The following is a 17,915-nucleotide window of genomic DNA, read 5'->3' on the forward strand; positions in this document are numbered from 1 at the left end:
CTGAGCATTTAAAAAACCCCCCTCCACAACACTTCAAAAATTATCGACTTTGATATGCGTATAGGTTAGGTTAGGTCGGTCTAGTTTTATTGTTTGTATTTTGCGTGGATAAAAATTATATATTATTATCCCCAAAAAAAGAACAACGAAACAAGATAAAAAAAAATTTTTTTTTTGAATATATATATATGTATTTTTTTTTAAATTAAATACAGAGAAAGTGATAGCACAATGTCCGATCCATTTGTTCGTCAAGTTTTAATAAAATGGAGAATGGAAAAATATATTCCATTATTTGAAGGTTAGTTTATTTATTTAAGAAAAAATTTTTTTTTTTTTTTTATCTTGAAATTGTGATTTTTATCGTATATTTAAATTTTAATATCTTTCCATCTGTTTTCTTTCATTTTTGATCTATTGTTAGTTTTTTTTTTTTTTTTCTTTTTTTTTAAATTTCGAATTAAACAATTTTAACATAACCTTAAAAAGAAAATTATTATTCTTTTTTTTTTTAAATAAATTTTTAAATACAAAAAAAATTATCGAATTTTGCAAAAAAAAAAAGGGAAAAATAGAATTTCTATTTTTTTTTCTACTGTAAAAAGTATTGGAATTAAATTTGTTAAATTAAATATTTTTTCTGGATTAATGAAAAATCAATAAAACCGAGTTGAAAATTTGATTAATTTTGTGGATGAACATATATATTGATATATATATATATATATATATATATATATATATATATATATATATATATATATATATATATATATATATATATATATATATATATATATATATATATAAATAAAAAAGAGTTTTGGGGGAAAAAAAATATTTTTATTTTTCATTTAAAAAAAAGAGAAATTGTGAATAAATTTTTTTTAAATTTTAATAAATATTTTTTTGGTATTTAAAATTAAATAAATTAAATTCAAATAAATTTACAATTAAATTAAAAATTTTTTTTTTTATTTTTCATTTTAAAATAAGAGAAATTGAATAAAAATTACGAATAATTTTTTTTTTTTATTTTAATTTTAATAAATATTTTTTTGGTATTTAAAATTAAATAAATTAAATTCAAATAAATTTTAAATTAAATTAAAAATTTTGTTTTTTTATTTTTCATTAAAAAAAAAGGACAAATTGAATAAAAATTGGGAATAATTTTTTTTTTAATTTTAATAAATATTTTTTGTATTTAAAATTAAATAAATTAACTTAAAATATAAATTTTTCAATTAAATTAAAAAAAAAAAATTTTCATTTTTAAAAAAAAAAGAGAAATTGAATAAAAATTGCGAATAAATTTTTTTTTAATTTTTATTTTAATAAATATTTTTTTGGTATTTAAAATTAAATAAATTAAATTCAAATAAATTTTAAATTAAATTAAAAATTTTGTTTTTTATTTTTCATTAAAAAAAAAGGACAAATTGAATAAAAATTGCGAATAAATTTTTTTTTTAATTTTAATAAATATTTTTTGTATTTAAAATTAAATAAATTTTTCAATTAAATTAAAAAAAAAAAATTTCTTTTTTCTTTTCTTTAGAAGAGGAAATTGATGAGGAATCATTTAGGGTTTTAACACCGGCGTCAATTGAAAGACTTTTTGTTAAAATTGGCCCTCGGGATAAATTTTTAGCAAATTGGAAACGTGAATTTGGATCGTCGGATTCAATTTTTTCAAACGTTGAAGTTTCAGTAAGAATATTTTTTTAATTTTTAATAAAAAAAAAGAGAAGAAAATAATTTCATATTTTTTTTTTTTTTTTTAGTGTTCAGAAAATAGTAGTAATACAGTTGAGGATTTCGATGAGAGAATATTGAGACTACAATCAGCGAATCATGATTTAGCATCGTCAGAAGCAGGTAAAAAAAAATATATTAAAAAAAAATATTTAAAAATTCTATTTTATGTTAATATTTTTACCAAAATGGTCTTTTTTTTTTAAAAAAAACTATTTTTAAAACTAATTTTTAAAAAACCATTTCTGTTTTTTTTTTTAAACTATTTATTAAAAAAGAAAAACTATTTTTAAAATAATACAATTTTTTTTCATTTAAAAAAAAAAAACAACAACACAGATCCTTCGCTTAAAAATGAAATCGATATTTATGCAGTTTTAAAAAATGTAATTGAAGGACGCGCGGCAATAAAATATTATAAAGAAAAGAAAACATTAACAAACGAACATAGACTTAATGTAGCCGATATTATAATTCGAAACGAACTTAAAGAAGAAAATGAATTTTGGTAAGTAACAAATAAATTGAAACAAACAATTAAGAACAAAAATTTTTTGTTAAAAAAAAAAAAAAAAAAAAATTTTCTACCTAATGAAAATTAAATAAAATTTTTTTTCGCCCTAAAGAAATTGAAAATTAAAAAAAAAAGAAAATAATTTATTTTTTTCTTTTTTCAGCATCAATTCAAAGCGATTAATTTATCTTGCATCACGAATTGTTGAAACATTTCCAAATGAAAGTACATCAACGTATTACATTCCATTTACAATTCATTCGGTAACAAGAAAGCCAATATTGGCGCGTGGCAAATTACATGCAAAATATTATTTATTAAGGGAAAAATTGAAAAAAGCAGGCGAAGTATTGGGTAATGAGAGGAATTATCAGAAATCAAAAAAAGTTGATCTTCCCGAACCAAGAGATTTAATTTTAGCGACACATGAACAATTAGCATTATTGGAAGGCGCAGGTTTTATTTATTTATTTAATTATTAAATAGCAAATGAAAAAACTTGAAAGAAACTTAAAATTGAAAAATTTTTGTTAAAAAAAAAAAAACGAGATTTTTCCAATTTCGTTTTTAGATATTTACTTTGGTTTTTTTTTTTTTTTGTTTCTAAAAAATGTTTTTTTATAAAAATACTTTGTTTTTATAAATTCCCTTTTTTTTATATTTAGATGATCACGAATTACGTGATTTGTCCCTATGGCTTGAAACTCATACAATACCAAGGGCGGAGGTTTTAAAAAAATGGATTCAAACTTCAAAATATAGAATACAAAAATTAGCCTCCGATGCTTCAATCACTAATCGAATGTATATGAATATGTACAAAATTCTACAGCAACCATCAGGCTATGAATTGGTAAATTTTTTTTCCTTCTATTCCAAAAAAAAAAAAAAAAATAACCAATATTTTGTTTATTAAAATTCATATTTAATTGCAATTAATTTTTAAATTATATTGTATATTATTTATTTATTTATTTATTCAAGTATCAAAATATTATAATTTTAATTGTATTTTCTAATGAAAAAATTAATTTTTTGACAAATTTTCAATTTTTTCGAATTATCATTCGACTGAATTTCTTTTTATACAAATTTTTACTAAACAAATTTTTTATACAAATTTTTAATACGATTAATTAAAAATTCTAATTAATAATTTTTAATGCGATTAGGGTCAGCCGGGGTAAATCCGAACGCTAATTATTTCAGCTTAATTAAAATTTTTAAAAATAAGTTCAATATGAGAATTTTTACCTCAGATTCTCTTCAAGAGATTCTAAGTATTATCCCATTTTTCGTTTGTTAATTAGCAACAGCATAAACAAAGATAACGAGTATTGCAAAAAAAAAAAAAAAGATTGAAAATCAAAAATGACACTCTTTCAGTATTTTGTCTCGTATTTGAAGAAAAAGAAGCTAAAAATTTATTTTATTATTTCTAATTGTTTTTGTTATGAATACTAGAACAGCAACTATTTTTGATTTTTGCCTTCTGTAAAATTTTATTAATAATATCAGACCGTTCGTATATTTACCCAGGAAAATTGGAAAACCGGGGTAAATCCGAACGGTATTTTCAATAATTTTTTTTTACATCAGAGCCACACAAACTTGTTTTTATTTCATTACACTATTATTTTAACATTATAAAAGTACATAGAAAAAAGTTTTTCTTTCTTTACGTATCCTCGTTAGTAATTAATAAGCGCAGAAACTTAATCTCTGTTCTCTCGAAGGAGTGTTTCAATTTTTTTTGCCAAATATGGTTTGTTGAAAAAAGTTTTTCAGGATCTTAATAAAATTTGGTATTCTACGGTTTTTGGAGTCGCTAATTACCAATTTGAAGTCAGTTTTTCAAAATTCAAAATTTCGGACGAGAATTAAAAAATTCATTGGATTCGCTCGAAAATTGTTACTCGGGGGGTTTCAGGGTTAGCAAATTTGATCATTTTTAAAAATAAGTTTTAGGAAAGTCCGCCATTTTGAATTTAAAAAATTTCACTTTTATTTTTGTATTTACATATTCAATCACTCCAAAATACTTTCTGTACCAAGTTTTGCAAAAATCCGTTATGATTTGATAAAGTTATTAAAGGTTTTAATTGTGTAATGCATTTTAATTTTTAACCTGTTTGATTTTTGTATTTATATATGATGCATTATTACATAATAGGTTTATTATCGTATTTTTTTTGAGTTTTTATATATAAGTTTAACAATTGCAATACTTTAAATTTATTTTCCCTAAGATTTTTCTGAAATACAGTGGCGTTCGTATTTACCCCGGTATTTTAGGAAAGTTGCAAAGTATCGCGAGGTAAATACGAACGCTAAGTTTCCTGCGATTGTAATTTATCAAAAATTTTTGCTACCCCATAAAATTGTTCTATGGTAGTAAAGTAACAACTTCATGCACCAGAATACCGGAAGTATTTTTTTTTTAAAGAAAAAACTTATGTTATTATTGAAACTTACTAAAAGCGTTCGGATTTACCCCGGTTGACCCTAAATTAAAATCCTAATTAATAATTTTTAATGCAATTAAATTAAAATCCTAATTAATAATTTTTAATGCAATTAAATTAAAATCCTAATTAATAATTTTTAATGCAATTAAATTAAAATCCTAAATAATAATTTTTAATGCAATTAAATTAAAATCCTAATTAATAATTTTTAATGCAATTAAATTAAAATCCTAATTAATAATTTTTAATGCAATTAAATTAAAATCCTAATTAATAATTTTGATTTATTTAGTTTTATGAAATAATTGTTTTTATTTTGTTTATTTTTTTCTTTTTTTTTTTTTTTTTGAAGATTGAAGCGGACTTTGAGCTCATGTATCCGAATCAATCGCATATTTTGATATCAGAATGGCCGTCATTTGAAAAGGAAGTAATCGCTTGTGCCGTGTCACGAAAAGGAAACGAAGTTAAAGACTTACTTGACCAGTATCGAAATATATCGTATACTGATGGTAATTTTAATCCTAATTTTTAAATTAATGGAAAAATAAAATAAACTAGAACTAAAATAAGTTTTGCAATTTGTTAATAATAATAATAATAATAATAATAATAATAATAATAATAATAATAATAATAAGTACCATTTTTTTTTCGTACAGCATCCGTTGCAATTGTTTTAAGATTATTGCCACTATTGCTTCCATGTCAAGCTGTAAAAGGCGCTTCAAGTAAACCATTGTGGAAATTAAATCGACTGGAATCTCAGGATGCTTTTCTTTTACATATTAAGGTAATTTTCATTTTTTTCTTGCTATTTTATTAATGAAAAGAAATTATTATTATTATTATTTTTTTTTTAAACTAAATTAGATACAAAAATTTTTAATTATTGAAAAAAAATGAAAATGAAAGTTTCGGTAAATATTATTAATTATTAGGGTCCATTGGAGTAAATGGGAACAGTTAGTTTCATGCGTTTGAATTTTTTTTTGGAATTTTTTTATGAATAAATTAAAGTAACTATTAGTTTCAAAACAAATTTTTTTTTACCTTTTTTCCTCAAAGCAAATGCAAATTAAAAAAAATTGGCCTTCACACTCAATTATTAAGCATGTGATATATATATATATATACTTATATATTCATTAAGTAAATAATTATTTACTACTATTTATTGAATTTAATAAATGATTTTTTTAAACTTGGATAACAATTAATTAATTTTTTTTTTGCAGTGAAATATTTGGTTTTTTTTTTGTGTGTGAATTGAAATTTTCGAAAAATAATTGAAATTTAGCTTATTTTGAATTGAAATTTTGAAAATAATTAAATTTCAAATTAACATTATAGAAAATAATTGAATTTTAGTTGATTTTGGATTGAAAATTAGAAAAAAAAATTTCCTGATATTTAATTTAAAATTTTGAAAATAATTGAATTTTAAAAAAATTTGAATTGAAAATTTTGAAAATAATTGAATATTCTTTGATTTTGAATTAAAATTTTCGGAAATAATTGAATTTTAATTGAAATTTTGGAAAATAATTTAATTTTAGTTGATTTTGAATTGAAAATTAGAAAAAAAATTTCTTTGATTTTAAATTGCAAAATTTGGACAATAATTGAATTTTAAAAAATTTTGAATTGCAAAATTTCAAAATAATTTAAATTTTAAAAGATTTTGAATTGTAAATTTGGAAAATAATTGAAATTCAATTAACATTATGGAAAACAATTGAATTTTAGTTGATTTTGGATTGAAAATTAGAAAAAAAAATTTCCTGATTTTAAATTGCAAAATTTGGATAATAATTGAAATGAAAATTTTTTAAATAATTGAATTTTAGTTGATTTTGGATTGAAAATTTTTTAAATAATTGAATTTTGGTTGATTTTGGATTGAAAATTTTGAAAATAATTGAATTTTTGTTGATTTTGAATAGAAATTTTTTTAAATCATTGAATTTCATTTGAAATTTGGAAAATAATTAAATTGTTTTTTATTGTGAAGTGAAATTTTGAAAATAATTGAATTCCAATTAACATTATGGAAAATAATTGAATTTTTTTCTAATTTTGGATTGAAAAATTTTGAAAATAATTGAATTTTAGTTGATTTTGAATTGAAAATTAAACAAAAAATTTCCTGATTTTAAATTGCAAAATTTGGAAAATTATTGAATTTTAAAAGAATTTGAATTGAAAATTTTGAAAATAATTGAATTTTCTTTGATTTTGAATTAAAATTTTGGGAAATAATTGAATTTCAAATGAAATTTGTAAAATAATTGAAATAAGTTAATTTTAAACTAAAATTTTTGAAAATAATTGAATTTTAATTGATTTAGAATTGAATATTTCGAAAATAATTGAAATTTTTTTTAGAAATTTCTCTCTAAAATGTAACTTACAATTATTTTTAATTGCAAAATGCCTTCATATGCTGTACATTGAAATGATTAAATTTAAAAAAAATTTAGATGGGAAAATTTAGAAATATTTAAATTTTAGAAGCTTTTACATTGGAATTTTTGAAAATACTTGAATTTTATTTGATTTTTAATTGAAATTTTTGTAAAATAATTGAATTTTAATTGATTCAGAATTGAAATTTTCAAAAATAATTGATTTTTGGTTGATTTTGAATTGAAAATTTTAAAAATAATTTGACATTTGATTATAAATTGAAATTTTATAAAATAATTGAATTTTAGTTGATTTAGAATTGAAAATTTCGAAAATAATTGATTTTCAATTGAAATTTTGTAAAATAATTGTATTTTAGTTTATTTTGAATTGAAATTTTGTAAAATAACTGATTTTTGTTGATTTTGAATTAAAAATTTTGAAAATAATTGAATTGTAAAAGATTTTGAATTTAAAATTTGGAAAATAATTGAATTTCAATTGAAATTTGGAAAATAATTGAATTTTAGTTGATTTTGAATTGAAAATGTTGAAAAGAATTGACATTTATTTATTAAAATTTAGTTGATTTAGAATTGAAAATTTTTTAAATAATTGAATTTTTATTTTTATTTTGATTAATAATTGAATTTTGGTTGATTTTGGATTGAAAATTTTGAAAATAATTGAATTTTTGTTGATTTTGAATAGAAATTTTTTTAAATCATTGAATTTCATTTGAAATTTGGAAAATAATTAAATTATTTTTTATTGTGAAGTGAAATTTTGAAAATAATTGAATTCCAATTAATATTATGGAAAATAATTGAATTTTAAAAGAATTTGAATTGAAAATTTTGAAAATAATTGAATTTTCTTTAATTTTGAATTAAAATTTTGAGAAATAATTGAATTTTAATTGAAATTTTGGACAATAATTTAATTTTAGTTGATTTAGAATTGAAAATAAGAAAAAAAATTTCTTCGATTTTAAATTGCAAAATTTGGACAATAATTGAATTTTAAAAAATTTTGAATTGCAAAATTTGAAAATAATTTAATTCTAAAAGATTTTGAATTGTAACTTTTGGAAAATAATTGAAATTCAATTGAAATTTTGGATAATAATTTAATTTTAGTTGAATTTTCATTAAAAATTTTGATAATAATTGAATTTTAATTGATTATGAATTGAAATATTAGGTAATAATTAAATTTTAGTTGATTTTGAATTGAATTTCTAGGAAATAATTGAATTTTATTTGATTTTGAATTGAAAATTTGAAAAATAATTAATTTTAAAAGATTTTGAATTGAAATTTTAGGAAATAATTGAATTTCAATTAAAAGTTTGAAAAATAATTGGATTTTAATTGAAATTTTTTATAATAATTAAATTTTTATTGGTTTTTGATTGAAAATTTTTATAATAATTAATTTTAAATTGAAATTTTTAAGAATAATTGAATTTTAGTTAATTTCGAATTGAAAATTAGAAAAAAAACTTTCTTTGATTTTAAATTTCAAAATTTGGACAATAATTGAATTTTAAAAAATTTTGAATTTGCAAAATTTAGAAATAATTGAATTTTATTAGATTTTGAATTGAAATTTTAGAAAATAAATTAATTTTAATTGAAATTATTGAAAATAAATTAATTTCTGTTGATTTTGGATTGAAAATTTTGGAAATAATTGAATTTTAGTTGATTTTAAATAGAAATTTTTTTAAATAATTGAATTTTAATTGACATTTTGGAAAATAATTGAATTTTTGTCAATTTGTGATTGAAAATTTTGAAAATAATTGAATTTCGGTTGTTTTTAACTCGAAATTTTGGAAAATAATTGAATTTTAGTTGATTATGGATTAAAAATTTTTGAAAATAAGTGAGTTTGAATTGATTGTGAATTAAAATTTTTGGAAAATAATTGAATTTTGGTTGATTTTGAATTGAAATTTTTTTTAATAATTTAATTTCAAATGACATTTTGGAAAATAATCGAATTTTTGTTTGGATTGAAAAATTTGAAAATAATTAAATTTTGAATTGACATTTTGGAAAAATAATTGAATTTTTTGTTGATTTTAGATTGAAAATTTGGAATTTTATTTGAATTTAAAATGAATTTTTTTTTTTTGAATATAATTGAATTTTATTTGATCGAATTTCTATTTAGCAAAATTGTATAAAGTGAGATTTTATATTATGCAAAATTTTCAATTTACATTTAATTAAAATTCGATATAAAAGAATTTCTATTTATTACAACTCTTATATAAAGCATTTTTTCTAATACTTTTTTTTAAAAAAATTTTAAATTAATATTAATTTAATTTAACGAAATTTATGTCTATAAAAATTGACAAAAAAAAAAAAAAAGAACTAAGTAGAATTTTTCTTAAATGAGAAAATTCTGTTAAATAAAAATTAGTTGGAATTAAAATTTTCTTTAATAAAAAACTTTGTTAATTAAGAATTTTGTTATATATATATATATATATAATTTGAAAATTTTTTCCGCAGAATATCTCTGAATTGAAAGTACGACTCGATGCACGTCGGGAAAAATTGAAAATTCATGGACTATCCGAACAACCATTAATTGTTGTTGTTGGTGAGACACTTATTAATTTAGAAGCAATTTATGTTTGCGTCAGTGACACTTGTTATAAATTCAATACAGTATTGAAAGCATTTGATGTTGCATTTAAATGTTTTTATGCACTACAACTTCCATATCCAAAGGAAGTTGAACATAGTTGGCAAATTGTTCAATTTCGCATTTTTGGAATTGGCGAGGAAAACGAGGAGGAAATGGTTGAAAGTGTCACAACATTATTGGCCGATTTACGTAACGTAAGTTATAAAATTAATATTAAAAAAAAAAAAAAAAACAAAATTTTAAACCATTTTTAATAAATTATATAATTTTCCAATTTTCTTTTTTTTTTTAAATTAAATTATTATTACTTTCTTTTTTAAATGCAAAAAAAAAAAAATATTCCGAATTATTATATATTCTTTTTTCTCTGGTCAAAATTAATTAAATTATGAAAAAAAAAATAATTTCAGGTTCTTGGTCGATTTCCCGAGATTGAAGGTTTGCATAATGTAACAATTAAAATGGAGGATCTTGATTAGATAAATCATTAATTTGGTTTTTTGGCAAAAAAAATTAATTTCTTGAGAGATTATTTTTTAATTCAAAATTTATTCTTTAGTATTTAAGTATAGCAAAAAAAAAAAAAAAAAAATCAATTTTTTAATTAGAAATTCCTTATCAAATAAAAAAGGAAAGTGTGATGTTTTACGTTTAATAATTTATAAAAAAAAAAAAAAAACAAAAAAAAATTTAGATTTTTATTTATGTTGCAAAAATTGAAAGTTAAATGGATTATTTATACTTTAACAGATTGTTTAAATGTTTTATATCTTCCTTTTTCTTAAATTATACATATATATATATATATATAGAAATATATAAAATTAATCAAATTTTGATTAATACTTTGAAATATGAATGTGCTAATAAATAATATTATTGTAAGAAAAATAATAATAAAAAAAAAAAAAAAAAAAAAAAAAAATGTACAAGGAAAAAACCAAAAATTGTTGAAATTCTTTTTGGAATTTATTTAGAAATAATTGTATATTTTGCACTATTTTTTATTTATTTTTTTTTTATTTCATTGTAAGAAATGCTTAAGCTTTATATTTATTATAATAATGAGACGGAGAAAAAATAAGTAAAAGAAAGGAAAGGATTAATTTTTCTTTTGTATTTTACGTGCGCTCGCCGTACAGTCGTACAATTTTAATAGTTTTTTTTTTTTTTTTTTTTATATATATATATTTATATATACAGAACAACTTAATGTGTAATTGCGAAATTTTCATTTTTCTATTCGTAAAAGTATATAATTTTTTTTTTTTCATTTTTTTTCCTTTTTTTTTTTTTAATAATAATTTTTTATAAATATATTACAACGAAACACACATTAATCGCATATCGATTAAATCAATGAAGAATCTTTAATTTTCTTTTGTTATGACGATTTGAATTTCCAAAAAATAATAATTAAAATTTTCTTTTTAAAGAATTTTTTTAGAAATAATCATTTTTTTTTTTTTTTTGACGAATTTTCAAATTATATTATTATTATTTTAAATAATAATAGTTATTTTAAATAATAATAATAATTATTTTAAATAATAATTATTATTAATATAAATAATAATTGTGTGTAATAATAATTAATTTGAAAAAAGAAAAGATTCTTCAACGATTAAATTTCTTTTTTTATTTTTTTATTTTTTTTTTTTTTTGGTAACGAAAATCTCATCGCACAGCCTTGCAAAGGCGACTTTTTTTTTTTTTTTTTTTTTTTTAAGTCAATTCACAAATTTCCCAATTATTCGATTTTAAAGTAGGAAAAAAAATAAAAAATTTTTTTTTTTTGAATAATATTTTTCTATATTTACAAAATAAGGTGTAATTTTTATTTTTTTGTGAAAATTGAGAAATTTGGAATAAACAGCTGCCCAATTTGCATTCACTAATGGTTTTTTTTTTTTTTTTTTTTGTTTTTTTTTTAATAATAGTTAATAATAAAGAATACGTAGATTCGTGCCGAATAAGAAAGAGAGAACGAGAGAAAGAAAAAGAGAGAAAGAAGGTAGAAAGGAAAATATTTTATTTTAATTTCCTGAATTTTTTTTTCCTTTCGAATAGTTTTCCCTTTTTTTTTGTTTTTTTTGTCTACATTTCATTTTTTTTTCCATTTTTTTTGTAGGTTTTTTATTTTTTTCCAATTCCATTTTTTTACATTTACATTTTTTTTTCGTTTTTTTCCATTTCTATTTTTTTTTTTATTTATTTCAATTTACAATTTTTTTTTTTTTTTTGATTAAAAGAATCTTTTTGGTTTTTTTTTTCATTTATAATTAAATATTTCATTTTCTGCTTCCTCGCTCTCTTTTATTTATTGTTAATTTTATTTATTACTTTTTTTTTTATTTACAAACTAGTGTCGATTGAAAAGAAGAATATGAATAAATATTTTTTCTTTTTGTAATAATTACTGCTTTGGTGATTTTTTTTTTTTTTATTAAAAATGTAATAATGGAAGTCGATATGTGTGTGTGTGTGTCTAAAATTTGTGAAAATGTGCCGATCTTGACCGAAAAAAGAAAACTAGTTTAAAGAATAATTTTTTTTTTTTTCAATTAAAAAAATAAAACTCTAAATCGAAAAATTAAAACAAAAAAAAAAGTACGAAAAGAAAACAAAAAAAAAAAATAAATTAAAACTTTTTAATATTAAAAAATAAAATTTTGAAACAAAAAATACTGAAAAAACAAAATGTAAATAAAAAAAAAAAAAAAAAACTAAAACTTGAAAACGAAAAAAAAAACAAAATAAAAAATTTTTCCACCAAAAAATAAAACTGAAACAAAAAATATACCAAAAGAAAGCAAAAAATAATAAAATAAAATTTTAAATTAAAAAAAAAGAATTTTGAAACAAAAAAAAAATACTAAAAAAGCGAAATAATAAAATAACTTTTAATTAAGAAATAAAAAAAAAACTTTGAAACAAAAAATTAAAAAAAAAAAAGGAAAATAATAAAATACTTATTATAATAATAAGTCAAAAAATAAAATTTCTGAATTTCTATTTGTAATTGAAATATATTTAATAAACTTATTTGCAGTATAATTATAATAATAATAAATAATAATAATAATTATTTTCACTATTACAATTATAATTTTTTTTTTATTATAACTATTTTTATTTTAATTATTATTTTTATTATTATTTTTATTATTATTATTATTATTATTATTATTATTATTATTATTATTATTATTAATTTTATTATTATTATTAAATTAATATTATTATTATTACTATTTTTAATTATTATTGCCAGTGTGGATGAAAATATTCGTCAAATTTTATTTTTTTTTTACATTATTCAATTTTATTATTTAATATAATAATAATTATTATTATTATTTACAGTTCGTTCACTGGCTCGATTTTATGTTAAATTTTTTTTTTCATTCTTTTCTTTTTACAAAACTTAACATTAAATAAAATTTATAGGTAAATAAAAAAAAAAAAAAAAAAAAACAATAGTAACACTTTTTGTGTTTTTTTTTTTTAATTCAAAAAGAATAACTTATTTTTTTTTAAAAAACAAGTGTTGAGAAAAAAAATGCAAGACGGGGGGAAAAAAAAAATTGTTAATATTTTCTTTTTTTTTACAATAAAAATTTTATACATTATATGAAAAATTAAAAAGAAAAATAAAAAAATTGAAATAAAATGGATAAATTAAATATTAATAGAAACGAAACTAAATAATATAAATAAAAAGGAATAAAATAAAAAAATAGAATCGAAGCAAAAAGAAAAAAAAATATAAATAAAATTGAAGAAAAAAAATTAAAGTAAAAAAAAAAAGTAAAAACAAAAGAAAATAAAAAGGAAATTTAGAAAATTGGGGAAAAAACAAATTCAAGTAAATAAAATAAATAAAAAAAAAAAACGAAGCAAAATAAAAGAAATTTTGGAAAATTAAAAAGAAAAATAAAAAAATTGAAATAAAATGGATAAATTAAATATTAATAGAAACGAAACTAAATAATATAAATAAAAAGGAATAAAATAAAAAAATAGAATCGAAGCAATAAAAAAAATATAAATAAAATTGAAAAAAAAAATTAAAGTAAATAAAAAAAAAGTAAAAACAAAAGAAAATAAAAAGGAAATTTAGAAAATTGGGGAAAAAACAAAATTAAAGTAAATAAAATAAATAAAAAGAAAAAACGAAGCAAAATAAAAGAAATTTTGGGGAAAATTGAAAGAAAAGAAATTAAAAAAAAATTTTTTAAACAAAAAAAAAAAAGGGAAAAGAAAAAATTTTCGTAAATGAAAAAAAAAACTAATTTGTTTATCTTCTTTTTTACTGTCCTTTTTTTTTTGTTGTTGACAGTAAAGTGACAAAAAATTAAAAAAAAAAAAAAAAGAAAATTTCTAACAATGAAAAAGGAAATTTTTTTTTTGTTTTAAATATCTATTTGTATTAGTATGAAAAATGTTTTTTTTTTTTTTTTAAGTTGGCAGTTATTTATTTATTTTTTTTTATCAAAAAAGAAAAAAGATGGAATTATCTCTCCGTGCGTCACGTGCTGCGTGTTCTAATTATTATATTAAAGAGTGAATTAGAAATTCGCTATTATATATATATATGTAATTACAAAAGCCATTTTTTTAGCTTCTTCTCCATTTTCTTTTTTTTTTGTTTTTTACTTCTCAATTTACTATTATATTTAATTATAATATAATAATCATGTTTCATTTTTTTGTCATTTTATTAAGAAATATCGAATGTCGCATTTCGTTATTTTTCTCTCTAAAAAAAAAAAAAAAAAGAAAATTCGACGTTAGAAATATGTTTGCAAAAAAAAGAAAAAATTAATTAGATAAATCGATTATTTAATTAATTAACTAAATTAATTATTTAATTCGATTACTTAATTATATTTAGTTAATTAATTAAATTATTTATATTCATGAAATTAATTTATATAAATTTTTTTAATTTATCACTCGTTAATGGTTTTTTTTTTTTAAGAAAATAGAAAAAATTTCCAATTTCCTTTAATTTAATTAATTATTTAAAAAAAAAAAAAAAAAAATTGAAATTCGAAAAATTTGAGGCGTTTGGACGTAGAGTGAAACCCTTTTATTTATTTTTTTTCTTAACGAATCGTTATAATTTAAAAAAATATTCGATGTAATTTTTTTTTCGTTTAAATCTTTACTGAAACATTTTCTTTTTTTTTTTTGTTGTTGTTTCTTAATTTTTCCCTGATGCCTCAATTTTTGGATTTCATTAATAAATAAGCAAAAATTTTCTGTAAATATAAAAAAAAAACAAAATTCAAGAAAATTATTTCTAAAGAAAAATGTCACTTTTTTGAAAAGAAAATATATTTTTTTCATAAAAAGAAAATTTCTACCTATTTTAAAGAAAATCGTAATTTTTAATTTTTTTTTTCTGTTTTTAAAGAAAAATTGTTTCTTAAAAATCTTTTTTCTTTAAAAAAAAAAATAAATTTTAATTTAATTTAATTTTTTTTAAAGGAAATATTTTTCTTTTTTTTTGTAAAGAAAAAACTGTTTTTTTTTTGTTTTAAAAACAATTATGTTCCAAATAAATAAATAAATAAATAAATAAAAGGCAGAGAAAAATTGTGTAATAAAAAATAGAACAAGGAAAATACACGAATGACATTCGAAATATTAGCGTTAAAAAAAAAAAAAAAAAGAAAAAAGAAAAATTAGTTCGTAAATATTAAAGATTCGTAATTAATTTTTATATATCTCTATGAAATTTATTATTTACGAAATATTACCCTCGTGTGTGTGTGTGTGTATTTTTTTTTTTAAATCTCATCACTTTTTTTTTTAACCTCTTTTCGCTTAATCGAATAATATACAATTTTTTTTTTTCAAAATTAAAAACCAAAAATAATTCAAATTACTTTTTTTTTTTAATATTTCTATACCGAAGAATAAATTTCCTTTCAATGAAAGAGAAAAATAATTCGATTCAAAGCAAAGAGGTTAAATAAAATTTATTTTTAATAATAATAATAATAATAATTAATCCGCGACTTCGCACGCGGAAATATATATATATATATATATATATATATATATATTCAGGAAGCCCGCCAAGGCGTTATTTATTTTTTTCTTTTTCTAAACCACAGCCAAATTTTGTCCGTGCGACTACGGCGCTGATTTTTTTTTTTTTTTTTAAACCTACTACCTACGTCTCTCAAGGCAGTATTTGTCTGTTTTTTTTTTTCTATATAAGAAGAGGATTTCGAGGGGAAAAATAATAATAATAAATAAAAAAAAAAAAAAAAAAATTTCAATACCTATGGGAATATATTTTTTTTTTTCCTCTCCTTAACTTCCATGATCCTGATCTAATTCATCGAGTGATTCCAATCTTGCTATTGGAGCCTCATTAATGGTGAATTCCCAGGACATGTCCTCACTTGTTTGCCTTGATGATTCTTGACGTTGAGGAGGTTGAGAAGGTTGAGAAGGTTGTTGTGAACCCTCGGGTGGAATTCTGTCGGTTCTTTGTTGCTGTTGTTGTTGTTGTTGAACTTCGCTGGCGCTTCGCAATGTTAATGAAGAATCTTTTCGCGAATCACTACTTCGTGGTCGTTGAATTGTTGTTCCTCGATCGAGAATTGGAACAATACAACTCCAAGGATCGTCGCCTTCTGGTTCGGAACGTTTATTAAATGAACTGTATCTGGAATTATTATTATTATTTATTATTTATTATTTATTATTTATTATTATTTAATTAAAACAGACAAAATATTTTTTTTTATTTTCTACCATTATTATTTTAAATATATTAACAGGCCTCGGATTATACGATTTTTTCGCCTTTTTCCTATTTTTTTCGAGTTATTTTAATAAAATGCGATTTTTTCGACTTTTTTTTTTTTTTTTTTACATATTTTGATTTGAAAAAATTTTTAAACAAATAAAATACGTTTTATTTACTATTCAATGCAAATCTTTGGATCTTCTTTATTTCAATTATATATTAACCTTTTTGTTTTTTCGAATCTTAAGTTTTTAGACTAAATTATAAACAAAACGGACCAAAAGGCAATAAATTATTCATAATAATTTATTTCAATTATATTAACAAAAATTGACAAAAAAAAATTTTTTTTTTTTTTAATTCAAAATCAGTTGAAATTTAATAATTATATTTATACAAAAATTTCAATTATCATTTTTAAATGATTTTTATAATATTCTTTGAAAAATTCAATTATCTAAAAGCATTTTCTCCAATTAACAAATTTTTTTTTTTTTTTTTGAAGTTCAATTTTTATATTTCTAATAAATATTTTTTAATTATTACCGAAAAAAAAATTCATTTCCAAATTAATTGAAATTCAATTATTTTTTTTTTTTTTTTAATTTTACAAATTTCAATGCAAAATTAAATAAAAATAAATGAATTTTCTAATTTTACAATTGAAATTCAATTGTTTTCAAAATTTTCAATTCAAAATCAACTAAAATTCAATTATTTTTCAAAATGTAAATTAAAATTCAATTATTTTTAAAAATTTCCAATTCAAAATCAAATAAAATTCAATTATTACCAAAAATTTCAATTTAAAATCAATTAAAATTCAATAATTATCCAAAATTTAAAATCAAAATTTTAATTCAAAATAAGCTAAATTTCAATTATTTTCCAAAATTTCAATTCTAAATAAACTAAAATTAAATTATTATACAAAATTTCAATTCAATTATTTTCAAAAATTTCAATTCACAATAATTGACAATTCAATTATTTTCCAAATTTCTATCGAAATTTAATTCTATGCCAAATTTTAATTGAAATTCAATTTAAAAAAATTTCTATTCAAAATCAACCAAAATTAAATTATTTTCCAAAATGTCAATTGAAATTTAATTATTTTCCAAAATGTTAATTGAAATTCAATTATTTTTCAAAATTTCAATTGAAATTTAATTATTTTCCAAAATTTTCAATCCAAAATTAATAAAAATTCAATTATTTTCCAAAATTTCATTTGAAATTCAATTATTATAAAATTTTCAATTCTAAATCAACTAAAATTTAATTATTTACGAAAAAAAAAATTCATTTCCAAATTAATTGATAT

At 18.3% G+C, this 17,915-nt stretch overlaps 2 protein-coding genes across 8 annotated transcripts in view; one reads left to right on the forward strand and one right to left on the reverse strand.

The window, feature by feature from the left end:
- Positions 1-50: 50 nt before the first annotated feature.
- Positions 51-11,545, forward strand: LOC127290173 (uncharacterized). The gene is made up of 10 exons (XM_051318601.1): positions 51-301; positions 1,562-1,713; positions 1,788-1,881; positions 2,098-2,266; positions 2,436-2,728; positions 2,938-3,125; positions 5,093-5,252; positions 5,403-5,533; positions 9,678-10,010; positions 10,227-11,545. The coding sequence occupies exons 1-10, from the start codon at positions 232-234 to the stop codon at positions 10,293-10,295; spliced, it is 1,659 nt and encodes a 552-aa protein (XP_051174558.1). The 5' UTR covers positions 51-231; the 3' UTR covers positions 10,296-11,545.
- Positions 11,546-14,256: 2,711 nt separating this feature from the next.
- LOC127290162 (potassium voltage-gated channel subfamily H member 2) overlaps positions 14,257-17,915 on the reverse strand; it is a 145,221-nt gene continuing 141,562 nt past the window's right edge. For all 7 annotated transcript variants that reach the window (XM_051318585.1, XM_051318582.1, XM_051318583.1 and 4 more), the window contains one exon: positions 14,257-16,504. In XM_051318585.1, coding sequence (XP_051174542.1) covers positions 16,147-16,504 — 358 coding nt within the window. In that variant the 3' untranslated portion in view covers positions 14,257-16,146. The remainder of the gene's footprint in view (positions 16,505-17,915) is intronic.

This window comes from Leptopilina boulardi, unplaced genomic scaffold (genome assembly GCF_019393585.1).
Source record: "Leptopilina boulardi isolate dan_hultmark-lab unplaced genomic scaffold, ZJU_Lbou_2.1 LbouV2_55, whole genome shotgun sequence".
In the NCBI taxonomy this organism is placed as follows: domain Eukaryota; kingdom Metazoa; phylum Arthropoda; class Insecta; order Hymenoptera; family Figitidae; genus Leptopilina; species Leptopilina boulardi.

Bases quoted from the DNA above. Each gene is read 5' to 3' on its own strand.
- LOC127290173 (XM_051318601.1), top strand. From the start codon at position 232: ATGTCCGATCCATTTGTTCGTCAAGTTTTAATAAAATGGAGAATGGAA. The intron at 302-1,561 runs GTTAGTTTATTT...TCTTTTCTTTAG, and splicing joins ATATATTCCATTATTTGAAG to AAGAGGAAATTGATGAGGAA. The intron at 5,253-5,402 runs GTAATTTTAATC...TTTTTCGTACAG, and splicing joins AAATATATCGTATACTGATG to CATCCGTTGCAATTGTTTTA.